The sequence below is a fragment of the Onychostruthus taczanowskii genome, unplaced genomic scaffold (genome assembly GCF_017590055.1).
Source record: "Onychostruthus taczanowskii isolate IOZ18803 unplaced genomic scaffold, ASM1759005v1 scaffold3, whole genome shotgun sequence".
Lineage (NCBI taxonomy): Eukaryota > Metazoa > Chordata > Aves > Passeriformes > Passeridae > Onychostruthus > Onychostruthus taczanowskii.
In genome coordinates, this window is record NW_024500349.1 from 25,241,357 (window position 1) to 25,255,643 (window position 14,287).

The 14,287-nt window shown below is 52.6% G+C and overlaps 1 protein-coding gene across 5 annotated transcripts in view; it reads left to right on the forward strand.

Moving 5' to 3' along the window:
* The window catches only part of MAP4 (microtubule associated protein 4), a 150,469-nt gene that overhangs the window by 50,935 nt on the left and 85,247 nt on the right, over positions 1 to 14,287 (forward strand). For all 5 annotated transcript variants that reach the window (XM_041408508.1, XM_041408510.1, XM_041408511.1 and 2 more), the window contains exon 4: positions 6,847 to 6,912. In XM_041408508.1, coding sequence (XP_041264442.1) covers positions 6,847 to 6,912 — 66 coding nt within the window. The remainder of the gene's footprint in view (positions 1 to 6,846; positions 6,913 to 14,287) is intronic.

The window sequence follows — 14,287 nt, forward strand, 5'->3', positions numbered from 1 at the left end:
GACACAGTTATTAAATGGCACCAAAGGAGCAGGAGGGATGGCAGTGGGCAAAGGGATTATTATAAAACTTGGAACGTGTGTATTATTTATTTAATTTCTATTTTTGTGTGCAGAAGCAGAGAAACATGAGGACTTGTTAACACCTTGTGTATGATTTGAGGATATTTTAAAGCAATCCCTTGTTGTAGAAGTTGCAGGTCCTAAAGCATCTCAGCACCAGGATTTCTCAGTGCTAAAATCATGACACAATACTGGTGTGAGATACAAGGCCCTTCAGTGTGACCTGCCAGCTGTGTATCCCTGCACATTGCTGTTGATACCTGGAGTTTTAGCTTTCTGGTTTTTAGGGCATCCCTATCCCAACTCGTTATTCCACATGACTCCAGGACCTTGGGCTGGGGGTAACGAGGCCTTTTGGCTTTGCTCAGTAATTAAAACTCTGTGAGAGAAAGGCTGGGTCCTGTGGGCAGAGCTCAGGCACAAATACTGGGGGAAAGAAGAGAATTTCAGGATGAATTCCTTCATGGAAAGGGTTATTAAATATTGGCATGAGCTGCCCAGGGAGCTTTGGAGTGCCCATCCCTGGAGGTGTCCCAGGAAGGGCTGGAGGTGGCACTGAGAGCTCTGGGCTGGGGACAGGGTGGGCACTGGGCACAGCTGGGATCTGGGAGGGCTTTTCCAACCTCTGACTCAGGGATTCTGGGGTCTCCTGGCTTTTCCAGCCCCTCCTCTCCCCTCTCTGCACACCCATCATGGGTGACTGAGCAGACTCGTTTCCTCCTCCGTGGCAAGAGGGGGATGCAGTTTCTTACTCTTGCTTTGGAGATAGGTTTTTCCCTTTTTTGGGAGAGCTGGAGAGCAGTCAGGAGCATGATCTAAATCTTTGGCAAGAGGCAAAAGAGACCCTGGTGAGGAGATGGAGAAGTTGCCCTGAGTGGAGCTGTTCAGCTCTCCCACCTTGGACCAGCAGGGAAGGACTGAGCCTAAAACAGGGTCAGTTACCACGGACCAGGCTCAGGGTTTGGTCCTGGAAAGTCTTCATTTCTCTTACTTGTTTTCCCCTGAACTGCTGAGGATACCTGTTGGAGCCCTGGTTGCTGAGAATTCCAGATTTCTGTGCTGCCAGGCACTGACCCCCAGGAGAACACTGCACTGACCTGAGGCTGTGGAGAAGCTTCCAAAATGGAATGACAGAACTGGGATTGTGGCTGTGGAGTTGGAATAGAAGTGTGTGATATCAGCACTGCAGGGAAAAACAGATACCTCTTTCTTCCATGAAATTTATTGAAGATTTGTAACTGTTTAAAAAGATAGTAAAGTGAATGAGCTTCCTTTGTTGAGGCTCCAGAATAAATGAGCTCTGGGTGAGATTTACAGGGTCCTAAGGGGGTCTTGGTGTTGCAGTTCCATGTTTGAGTGTAACACCAAGTTTTTGGGCAATAGCAGAGAGAGTTCCATGTCCCTGGCTCCAGACAGCCTGGCTTCCCTGAGGGAGAGGAGCAGCCTGCAGAGCTCAGGCTCTCCAGCCTCCACTTGTTCATTTATTTATGTTAAAAGGCACAAATGTGTTCTGACATCACGGTCTGTGCTCCTGAGATTGTCTTTCCCCAGTCAGAAGAGGTTTAATCCTCCATCCTGTCAGGCTTTAGCTGCTCCAGCTCTGCTCCAGGGTTTTCTTTTACTTTTTTCCTAACCCAGGAGCCACATGAGGCGAGTTTAATGTTGAGCTGGGCCCCAGCCTGGGCTGGGTGAGTGCAGAGGGCTGGAGAAGAGCAGGGACCTGTGATGAGCAGTCATTTGGTCACCTATAAATCTATCCTGGAACAAAGCTTCAATAATGTTAACTCCTAAAATACCAGGGAGGAATGGGCTTACTCTTCTTCACACCCGGCTGGACGTGGTAATTTGGCAAATTCTGGGATAATCCCCTTATGACCCCTTACATAACAGCAAGGGGTGTGTGCTGCCTGCTTTCCTTAGCAATTCCAAGGCTCTCAGGATCCTCTGGAGCTTCCAGGAAAGTCCTGGAGGCTGCAGCAGCAGTTTCATTCAGGTGCTGATGTGATGGAGTGAAGGAAGGGATTTCAGGTGGGAGCAGTTCCAAGGGAAAGGAAAACACTGGGGTTTAATGATGTGCAGCAGAGCTCCTGGGGAATGTTTCAGTTGAGGTGAGGAGCAGGATTGTCTCTGCACTGATGGGGAATTGTGTTTCTGGTGGGGAATTGTGTTTCTGGTGGGGAACTGAGCACAGAGCAAAGGGCAGCCCTGTGCTGGGACGTGGCCTCGTGCTCAGTCCCTGTGTTCTGCATTCTTGCACTGCTCACAGACTCCTTGGTGAGTTTTAACCCTGAATACAGGAATTTTTGGAGGGGCTTGTCCTGATCTGGGCTGGGATGGAGTTGATTTTCTCCATTGGCTGTTGGGAGCTGGGTGTGAGAATGGTGTTGATAACACATGGGTGGGTTTTAACCCTGAATACAGGAATTTTTGGAGGGGCTTGTCCTGATCTGGGCTGGGATGGAGTTGATTTTCTCCATTGGCTGTTGGGAGCTGGGTGTGAGAATGGTGTTGATAACACACGGGTGGGATGGATGTTCCTGAGCCCTGCCTGCTCTGGATCAAGGAGTTTTTGATTTGCCAGGCTCAGCCAGGGAGCAGGTGCCAGGAGGGTGGGAGGCATGGCCAGGAGAGCTGATCCCACCTGGCCAGAGGGATATCCCACAGTACAGAGCATCCTGCCCAGTATGAACTGGGAGAGATGGCCAGGAGCTGCCAGTCACTGCTGGGGACAGGCTGGGCAGTGGTGAGGGCCTGGTGACCCTGGGCACCACTGGTTCCTCTTGGGTTTTATCCACAGAATCAGGGAATTGCTGCGGTTGGAAAAGCCCTCAGAGACCATGGAGTCCAGCCATCCCCAGTAGTGCCAAGGCCATCACTGACCTTGTCCCCAAGTGCCACATTCACAGGGATGTTAAATCCCTGCAGGGATGGGGACTGCACTATGTCCTGGGCAGCTGTGCCACATCTGGACAGCCCCTTCCAGGAGGAACATTCCCAATTTCCACCCTGAGCTGCCCTGGCCCAGCCTGAGGCCGTTCCCTCTCCTCCTGTCCTTGTTCCCTGGAGCACAGCCCGGCCCCCCCTGGCTGTCCCCTCCTGGCAGAGCCACAAGGTCCCCCTGATCCCCCTTTTCTCCAGGCTGAGCAATTCCCCTCTCTCTTTTGACTATTATAATTCCATTATTTTATTTCATGTGTTAAGCTGTCCTTGAGCCCCGGGGTTTATTGCCCTGCACTCCCCTCCCCAGGGGCTGGGGGGGCTCCGGGGGCCCCATTCCCATGGGATTGAACCCTGCAGGACTCAGACCCTGCCTGCCAGGAGGGACGGGCTTGCTTTGCTTGGATCAATCCCAGCGGTGGCTCTGGGACCGAGGTGTCACCACGAGGTGGCTCTGCTGGCACTGCTGCCCTCTGTCCCACAGCTGCAGAGCTGAAACCCCAGGCCAGACCTCGGTTCCTTTTGCTTTTCCCTCCCTTCCCACCTGGGGAATATGTGCCTTTCTTGCAGCAGGATTTGCTTTAGCCAAAGGCAGTTCAGACACTTGGTCACGTATGAGAGGGGGGATGGAGAATGTTCCACACAGCCCAGAGGGATCAAAGACAGAGCAGCAGATGATGATATTTGCATTTTTGTCTCAGATGAGACATTAAACCTTTTCCCTCTCAAAGTCTATCTGGACCCATTCCTGCCCCCCAGTTGTTACATCACAGAACCCCAGACTGGTTTGGGCTGGAAGGGACCTGAAATCCCATCCCACCCCACCCCTTCCATGGCAGGAACACTGCCACTGTCCCAGGCTGCTCCCAGCCCTGTCCAGCCTGGCCTTGGGCACTGCCAGGGATCCAGGGGCAGCCCCAGCTGCTCTGGGAATTCCATCCCAGCCAGGAATTCCCAATTCCCAATCTCCCATCCATCCCTGCCCTCTGGCAGTGGGAGCCATTCCCTGTGTCCTGTCCCTCCATCCTTGTCCCCAGTCCCTCTGCAGCTCTCCTGGAGCCCCTTCAGGCCCTGGCAGGGCTCTGAGCTCTCCCTGGAGCCTTCTCCTCTCCAGGGGAACATTCCCAGCTCTCCCAGCCTGGCTCCAGCCCTGCAGCAGCTCCAGGTCCCTGTGCTGCTGGCTCTGGGGCAGCTCTGCAGGTGCTTTTGAGGCAGAATATTTAAAGGAGTGAATGGAAGGAGATTGCACTCCTTGTTTCAGAGTCACCAGCAGGCTCACACTCCGTCCCTCAGTGTTTTCACTCACGTTTTCCTCTCTGACAGCCAGTGATAAAACCTGCAGTGCTGACCCCCAGAGCCCCCAGGTGTGCCTGGAGCAGGCTGCAGTGCTGCTGGGGACGTGCTGCCCGTGGTGCTGTCCCCTGTGCTCCCCTGGGATTAGGGGCTGCTGGTGGCACTGCCCATTTGCTCCAGATTATCGGTTTAGCCGGCGCTGCCTGAAATTTGTTTATATAAAAACAATCCTTTGATCCACGAGCCAGATGCAAATACTATCTTGTGATTCTGATGAGGATTAGGTAGTTACAACATCTTGACATGGTTTTGGGTTTATGCAATTTAGAATATGAGGGGAGGAGCCCTGGCCCTGGGCAGGTTGCTGGGTGCTTTCACACTGGGGCTTCAGCAAACCAAACTCAGATTGATTTGCTCCAAAGGCACTGACCTTCAGAGACTTAAAAATAACAACCACTCGTGCTGGCTGGGGTTGGTGTGATTTGACCTGATTTTTCTGAAAGCTTGTCTTCCCAAAAAGCTGAAACTGTAAAGGGAACCATTTTACCTGCTCTGTGTCCTTGCCAAGGAGAGCCATGACATTTCTGATCCTGTGGGAACCCGCCAAGGAGAGCCATGACATTTCTGATCCTTCTGATCCTGTGGGAACCCACTCTGGAGGGGTTCAGCCACATTTGTGGCCAGGTTGAGTCTGGGTTTAGTACATCAGTAATGGTGGTGGCATCAGAGAGGTTGGAAAAGCCCTCCCAGCCCAGTTTGGGAAATTCCAGCCTGTGCCCAGTGCCCACCTTGTGGGCACTGAGTGCCACCTCCAGCCCCTCCTGGGACACCTCCAGGGATGGGCACTCCAAACCTCCCTGGGAGTCCCTTCTAAGGCCTGAGCACCCTTTCCATGGAGAACTTCCTCCACACTATGGAACATCCCAGCAGCTCAATTGCCTGTGCAAGGTGTAAGGAGCAGTTCAGAGAGAAAGGGAAGCAGGATGTGATCGTGGGGGCAGTCCTGGGGCTGTCCTCTGCAGGGCCAGGAGCTGGACCTGGATGGTCCTTGTGGCTTCCTTCCCACTCAGGAGGTTCCATGATTCTACAGGGCTTAAGAAAATGTGTGGCTCCTGCAGCTGGGCTGAGCTCCCAGGGGGTTCAGCAGCTCCTGCATGGAATTCCATGGAATTCCTCAGGGGTCTCACTGCAGGACCGTGGTACTCCTCCTGTGCCTTTGGGCAGCTGTGACTCACTGTTGTTTAAACCACACTGACCCCGATTTCAGGGGATCCAGGACCTCTCCCAGTTTCTGCTTCAGGCCATTGCCCTGTTCCAGTGCCCAGCTGGGCTGTGGAGCTGCTGAGGAGCAGCTCCAGGGATCCCTGTGCTGCTCCCAGCTCCTCCAGGAGGATGGAGCTGTGTGTTTGTCCTTAAACTGGCAGTCCATGGGGAGTTTTTGCAGAACACCAGGATGAGCCAGGGATGGAGCTGGAAATACTTTTCCTTTTGCTTTGCTGAGGGCTGGCTTCAGCCCTGCTGTTATAAAACTGGGGCTCAGGAGGGGCCAGCAGCAGCTCCAGGTCACTGAGTGTGTGTCTCTTTGGGAGAAACCTTTATTATTTATAAAATGAACATTTCCTGACTGTCAGCAGAGCTGAGGGCCCAGGGACAGCTGGTGCTGCTTGTTCTGCTTCCCTAAAACTGCTCAGGGTCATAAAGTCACAAAACCCAGGGTGGTTTGGGGTGGAGGGAGCCTTAAGGATCATCCAGTGCCACCCTGCCATGGCAGGGACACCTCCCACTGTCCCAGGCTGCTCCAGCCTGGCCTTGGGCACTGCCAGGGATCCAGGGGCATCACAGCTGCTCTGGGCACCCTGTGCCAGGGCCTGCCCACCCTCATTGTATAAAACTTCTTCTTTTATATAATCTAAATGGAGCCTCCTGCAGCTGCCAACTGTTCCTCTTGTCCACTGCTGCCAAGTTTCCCAAGTTCAGTCTGTAAATCCTGGTGCTGGTTAAAATTTCAGCTGTCATTGTCAGAACAAGGTGGGCTCAGTCTCACAGTGATAAGGATTTTCTGTGCTGGTTTTTGGAATTGGTGATCTCCCACCCTGACCACCCTCCTCTAAACCTCCCCTGATCCCTTCTTTAGCAATATTTGGTGTTTCAGGAGGAATTTCTCCATGGAAATTTCTCCCCAGGCCTTGGAACTGCCGAGGGAGGTTTGGGGTGCCCATCCCTGGAGGTGTCCCAGGAATTCCTGGAGGTGGCACTCAGTGCTCTGGGCTGGGCACAAGGAGGGGATCAGGCACAAACTGGGTGTGATGATCGCAGAGGGCTTTTCCAACCTCAGTGATCCTGGGATTCTGTGAGTGCTCAGGGCTGGAATTGATAATTTCTTCTGCTGGTTTTAGGATCACCACCAGGTGACAAGGTGGGCATCCATCACAGCTTGGGCTCCGTCTTGGAGCTCTTTTCCAGCCTCAGTGATTGTGCAGTTGCACAGAGCTGTTTGCAGGGTCGGGGTTGGGATGAGTTCCACGCAGTGTTAACCCCTGTGCTGGTCCCTTGCAGATTCCTCAGCCTCGGGGACGATGGTGGTGGAGAACGGTGACCACGGGCTGCAGGACCACCACACAGGTACGTGCTGCAGCTCTGCCCTGGGCCACATCCTCTGCTCTGCACTCCTCACTCCTCCCAGGGGGCTGCTTTAAAGGGCTCTCAAAGAATGGGCAGCAAAACAGAGCTTCAGTTTCTTTGGGGTTTAAAAGGCTCCTTTGGGTAGAACCTTGATCTGAAGGTGTGCTGTTCTCTGTCCGTGGGCAAGGCAGCTGATAAAAATGGCTTTGGAGAGCCATAGTACCCACAGCTGAACTGTCCCCTGTCCTGTGACTTCCCCTGTGACCCACAGTGGTGCTTTCCCACATCCCCATCCTTTGGAGCAGTTTTTATTCTCTGCCATGACCCAGCTGTGTCCTCCAGCCCAAGCCTCCCCTCCATGGGCACGTCCCCACACCTGCTCCAGCAGTGGCACAGGTGACACTGAGCCTTTGGGACCTTTCTCCATGGCACCAGGGTAGTTGTGACTGCCAGGAGCTTGTGATGGAACGTTTCAGACTTGTGCAGAACCTGGAAAAGAAAGGGCCCTTCCAGTCAGGCTGAGGTGCTGGGCTGGTGGTGTTTTAGTCGCAGTCGATAGTGAGCTCTGCTTCCCTTCCCCTGAGCCTCTGTGCCTGGGAATTGGGGTTCCCACCAAACTCCATCTGTTCCCTTCTGTCACCAGGGCTCTGCCTGTGGGGGCCTCTGTTTTCTTGGGATGGAATATTCCAGAGTCAGCTGTCATCCTGGCCTGGGTGAGGATTTGCCTTGGTCTCCCTGGGGACGATCCCAGCTGCAGATCTTTGTGAGGCTGGCTGGGTGCTCCCAGAGTTATCCCTCCTCACCCAGAGGAGCAGCCCCGAGCTAAAAACCAGTTCAGGAAATAATGATGAGCATTTGGGAGATGGGGCTGAATTAAAGCACCTCTTTGCTATAATTATCTTCAGGATTTTAGAGTTTGGTTCAGTGTGAGTGAGTTTCATGTCCTTAGTGAGGATGGGAATAGAAGAATTGATCTTTGTGCTTCATTTGCCATTGGAAAGCTGGTCAAAAGGAAGTTGTGCATCTTCTATAATTCAGTATAAACTGAAATTAAGAATACTTCTGAACCTTCCTAAGGATATTCCCTCCCTCTTGTTTAATACTTCTAACTAAAGGAGATAGAAATGCAATCAGATTTATGGTCTGAATAATTAAAGGCATCAGGATTTTTGTATTGAACTTCTGGCTTCTGTTTAAAAAATTCTTTGTTATTTGCCTCACTCTTGCTTTGTGGAGGTTTAACTCTTCACACTAAATGTTAACAACTTTGATCAAAGATACTTTTATGTGTCTGGAGCTTTTTAATTTATTAATATGTTCCCTCTTTGTGGGGTAGAGTTGATTTTTTTTCTTCTCTCGTTCAAGTCTGTCTAAAAGCGACATCAAAGTGGCAGAGCAGGGTGTCAGGATGAGGAGCTGTGGCCATCAACTTAATTAGGTTTGCCAGAGTAACCCCAGATCTGCATGACACGATTCCTTCATGGCCTCTGTCCCTGCCCCCTTCCTTGTGCAGTGCCTGCCATGTCCTGGCTCTCCATGGCAGAGGAGGGAGGAATGCTGAATTTCCAGCAGGCACTGCAGGGTGCAGAGCTGGCCAATGGCTCCCACACTGCAGAGGTGCTGCTGCCCCAAGCCTGCATCCCTGAACCACCTCTGCTGCTGGGGCTTTGTTCTCAGCAGGATCCATTCCCTGTGTCTGGAAGCTGGAATGATTCTTAGGGATGTGGAATCCCAGGAGCAGCCAGGAGAGGACTGAGGCAGGTGATGCGCAGGCAGACCAGCTTTCTGCTACAAAAACCAGTGTTAAAAGCTGGTTAAAAGCTTTAAAAAGCAGAGCTGGGTTTAAGTTGGTTTTGAAGCACTCCAAGGAAAAGGGGTAGTTCAGCTGTTTGCACATCCAAATGTGGATCTCTCTGGGCTGGAGCTCAGGAAGCACTGCTGGATGGTTTCCTTCACTCATCACATCAAACAGGGTGATGATTGACCTTGTTTTATTACATGCAGCATCTCTGCAGCCCTGTGGGGTGTGTCTGCAGAGCTGGCATCAGCCAGGCCCCAGCTCCTGGCACTCCTTGGCACTCCCAGGCACCCTGAGTGCAGCAGCTGGCAGGGACCCAAACCTCTCCAGCTCAGGCCAGACCCTCCATCGAGCCTTGGATTCTTTTCTCTTGGCAGGGCTGTGCTTAGGCCAGGCTTTGGGCAGGGAGACCCTGGCAGCTCCTGCCAAGGGCTCGGTGCTGGGCAGGGCTGAGCACAACGTGGCCCTGTGGGGTTTGGTTTTGGGAACTGCAGAGGGGAGCTCTGGGTGCTGGGCACATCCCCTGGAATCCTGCTGCTGATCCTGCTCTTCCTTAAAAGGAGAAATGGAGAGGCTGGAGCAGCATTCCCAGGGATGCAGGGCTGGGAACAGGGAGCAGGGGATTCAGTGGTGCTCTGGAATCCCTGCTGGGGCAGGCAGCTCACTGCTCACCTCCACCAGGCCAAGGTCAGGGAGGGCTTAGTCAAACCAGCAGCACTGGAACCAAGAATTCACGTGTAATTTGCAATTTGCAACTCTTCATTGCAGGGTATTTGCCTAGAGTTCAAAGGAAATACGTATTTAAAAATAAAACCCAACCAAATTTCTGGAAAGAAATCCATCAAGGATGGTCAGATGGTTGATCTGGACGTGCCTCTTGCCCAAGATGCTGTCCATGCTCTTGCTGGCAGGTGAGAAGCTCCCTGGGGAAGTATTCCTGCTGGATGCTCATACTTCCCCTGGCTGGGCCTTCCCTGCAGGCAGCCTGCTGGCAGCTCTGTGGCTCCCAGAAATGCTCAGTGTTCAGTGCAGACTGTGCTCCCGAGGTGTGCTCCCCGTGCCTGTCACTGCTGGTGGGCTGGCCCTGCCCTGGTGGCTCTGTGTGGTGACAAGGACAGCCCTGCAGCCCCCTGGGAGCAGAGCTGTGTGTGTGTGACCTGGCTTGTGGCAGATCTCCTGGCTGCCCTGGCGGGTGTTGGTGTTGAGCAGTGCTGCTCCATGGTGATGTTTACTAATCACTTGCGCTTTCTTGCCCCCTTCCCCATCCCCTTTCCCTCTCCTACTTCTTTTCCTCTCTTCTATTTTCTCCTCCTAGAAGCCTAGACTGTCTCCTAACACTGGGGCTGCCACTGACACGAGACCAGTGTCCTTTTCTACCTGCCATTACACTTCTAAAATCTGCAGCATTTTACAGAGCTCTTGCTTTACCTCCTGGGACTTGGCTGTAGAAGAACCAAAGGGTGGCTCCATCCTGCTCCTCCTCCCTGTGCTCTGCAGTGCTTGTTGAAACCTTCCTCTCTCTGTGTAAGCACAAAAGTGCACCCTGGTTTGGAACTGCACTGTGCCTCTGCTTTGAAATCACGACCACAGCTCCATTTTTGCTTTGATCACCTTTAAATTTAATTTCTCTCCGTTTTCATGGTGCTCGATAAGAGAAGGTTTGGAATTTCCACTTGTGCTTCCATAGTGGATGGGTCCACCATGACTGCAGCTCCCTTCCCTTCTCCCCACACTCACCACAGCCTTTTAGATACCTGCCTTGCTCCTTGCTGCTTGGAAACCCTCTCCCGTGGGGTTCTGGTCTGTAACAGTGTTGTTCTCTTGGGTGGTTCACATCATTTCAGCACTTGGTAGACTTGAGAAACAGATCAGGGAAAACCAATTGTCCTGAGGTACAGGTGGATCAGCTCTGGTGTCTGAGGGGTGCATTTTGGGGTCCAAGCCTTGCCATAACTGGGGAGTATGAAGGAAAGCAGCCAGCCCCAAATTCCTGCCTTAGGGAGTGGCTTTGCTGTCACACTCCTTCCCAAAAACCCTGGAAGTAAGGAAGGAAATTGCCTTTTTTAACTTCACACCTCTGGTTTCCTGTGGGGAATGACAGCCTTGGATGGAGTTTTACCTGCCATGAGAAATAATCTGTCCCAGCTAACACTGGGGGAAACAGAAGCACTGAGGTGTGATATTGTGCTGAAATAATCCTGACAGTTTCCAGCAGCACCAGAAGGAGCAGGCCTGGTTTAACCTAAACCAGAGCTACAGGAGCCTGTCCAGTGGGATTCCCACTGCCCCACAGAGGTGCCAAGCTTTCCAAAGACAAAAGTGCTCATTTTTCCATCAATAGATGAAACAAATCATGAAAGGAGGAGATAATTAGAGAGAGAAAGCAGGGTTTAACCTGAGGCAGGCTCAGCCTGGCTTGGGAGGCGAGGGATGTGTTGGGTGAGGAGAATCCTGTGCTGCAGCTCAGGGTACTTGGCCTGCAACACCTGATGGAAGGGATTTAGTTGGACCCAAATGCAGGTTGAGGCTGAGCTGCCCAAAACAAGAGCTAACAGCTTCACCTGCCCACAAATGGCATTTCCTTGTGGCGAGGGCAGTGCCTGGCAGCTGCCCCGTGGCACCCACCTGCTGCAGGCAGAACTGAGGGGCTCTCCCAGCTGGAATGGGCAGTGCCAGGGCTGTGCCAGAGCCAGCAGAGCAGCTTTGGGCATCCCCCCCAGCCTTGCTTTGCTGTTTGTCCCCAGTGAGACCTGGCGTGCTCCCGGCGGGGTGGCAGTGCCAGCGCCGAGTCACGGCCTGGCCGCTGCTCTGGGGCAGGACCTGGCACTTCTCTCCCCATTTTGGTGCCAGTTTACCCCTCTGTGCCCCCTCCCTTAGGGGTTTCTCCTCCCTGGTGCACAGTTGTTGTTGTTTCTGGGCAAACCCCAGGTGCTGGAGGCTCCCAGTGCCCCAAACTGGGCTCTTCTTCCCACCCCATGAATTTCGCAGCATCATTCAAGTTGGGAAAGACCTGAGATCAGTTCCAACCTGTGACTCCTTCATCTGCTTTCCTTTGGCTTTTTGGTGTCTGTGGCCATAAAAGGAGATTCTTGCCTTCTTGGCTTTCTTTTCAAAGACCTTTTCATAGCTTTTTTTTTTTTTTAATGTGATTTTGAAGCAAGGCAGCATCAGTTTAACTTGGCTCCTCAATTGTTCTTTCTCACCTTTTGCCTTAAGTGGGCTTAACTCTTGTGCCCTAGAAGTAGAGAATAAATGAGACTGGTGTCTGAGGGGTGCATTTTGGGGTCCCAGCCCTTGCCATAACTGGGGAGTATGAAGGAAAGCAGCCAGCCCCAAATTCCTGCCTTAGGGAGTGGCCTTGGTGTCATACTCCTTCCCAAAAACCGTAGAAGTAAGGAAGGAAATTTCAGATTGAAATATGGAAATATGGAATATTTTCAGATTGAATTATGGAAGGTTTCAGGTACCTGAATATGAGACTTTGCCCACTCCCACAGATATTTTACTTTAATGAAAGGCAACAATGCTTTAAAGTCTTGGCTAGAGGGACTTGTAGGCAGAGTGAGGTGGGCAGAGGAGTTTGGGAACAGCTGCCCATCCTGGGACCCCCGTGGGTGGGATGGGGCTGGGTGGGCCCAGCAAGGCAGGGGCAGCTCCTGCAGCCCAGGGTTTGGCTGTTCCTGCTGCAAACATGGATCACCCATCCCATGCCACCCCATGCTCCCTCCCACGTTTGTAGTGCCGTGGGGTCACTGATGTGCAGGGGGCTCTGGGCACGGGGGGCTGGGTGATGCTCCTGCAGCACTGACCCGAGCTCTGGGTGTGCTGGGGTGGGATCCCAGGGGATGTAGGGAATGGGGGGTCTGTGCAGAGTGCTGGAGCTTCTGTCTCTCCTGGAAACATCCCTGTGGGAGCTGGGTGAGGGTGTCCTGTGCAGCCCCAGGAGCAGGGGGGCACAGGAGTGGCCTGTGCTCAGATCTCCTGCTCTCCCTGCTCTCCTGCAGCCCTGGGACTGCTGCTGTACCTGTGCTGTGCTCTAACACCCTGTGCTTGCACACCTTGTGTTGTCTCTGCTGCTGCTGAGTTGTGAATTCCGATGCTCTGTACGATGTGAAGCTGTAACTGCTGTGCAATAAATGTCCCTAATAAACATCTCAAACTAACCCCTGCCGAGTTGTTCTGTGCTGGGAGTCTCTGGGGTCCTGCTGCCAGCCAGGGCTGATTCCTGCAGGGCATGGGCTGGCTCTGCTGCTCTGGAGGCACTGCTGGAAAAGGGGACGTGGCTGCAGCTGGAATCCTTGGCTGCCTGGCAGAGGTTGCCCCTCAAAGGCAGGGATGTTGTGCCGTGTTCCACTCTGTCCCACACCACATCCTGGTCCCCAAACTGGGGGACAGGGACTTGCTGGGTGGAGCACTCGGTGGATGGATGGTCACACTCAGTTGGTGTCAGTGCAGAGCAGTGACAAGAGGGACTCAGGGGTGGCACCAGCACTGTCCAGCCTCCCTGGGCACTCTGCTGGTGACACTGTCACAGCTGCAGGGAGGGGATGGGGCACCCACAGGGACCCGGCTGGTGCCTAAGGAGGCTCCCTGGAACACAGGCTGGACTGTGCTAAAGGAATAAAGTAGGGATTTGTTAAAAGGCCTTCAAAGGATGCACCTTGGGCAGTGCAAGAGCCTGGCTGAGGCTGCAGCCAAGATGGACTCCGAGTCATGAGGTGTCATATTTTTGTAAGTGTTGGTCCATTTCCATATTGGGGTTAATTATTGAATTACAGCTCCAGGTTCTGCAGTCCCATCCTCCCTCTCCTCAATTCACTGTTTGCACTTTGAAGCTGCAATGGTGTCCTTGGTCCTGGGGCTGGAAAAGGATTGTTTTGTCTAATTAAACTGTGAGGAGTACTAACACTTTATATGTTCAGAGTATAATAATAATAATAAATATATATGTATATACTAATATACACAGAATCTGGAAAATATGGAATCTAGAACTTAAGGCATCAGGCCAGCCTGGAGAGGTGGGGCTGTGCCAGCCTCAGGCCAAGGGCAGAGTTCTGCACCTGGGCTGGGACAATCCCAAGCACAAATCCAGGCTGGGAATGAAGGGATGGAGAGCCCTGAGGACAAAGATTTGTGGGAGAAAAACATTAAAAAATCACCCCAGCCCAAACAAAAAACCCAACAAAACCATCCCAAAACCTGTTTCTTCTGTGTAGCATTTTGTAAATAGTACAGCTACAGGTGTGTTCTTCTAATTAGAACTTTCCTACTGGCTTTCCTCTTTTACCTGCCTGTGTATTTCCCTCTTGGTGCAAGTTCTTATGTACAGAGGCTTTAATCCTTCCTGGGCTTCAGGCAGAGCTTGTCAGAGGGGGCTGCATCCAGCCATGCTCACTGCTGGGGAGTTCACATTTCCTGTGGCTCCAGTCTAAAAACAGCAGCCAAGTGAATAATTCAGCAGCTTTGCTGAGTTCCTCCGTGACTCAGAGGTTTGTGTGAGTCTCCCTGAGCTTTGGGGGGGTTGGTTTGGGGGGAAGGTGGGTGGGGAAGGGGATGTGACAGCCGGGGGGGACA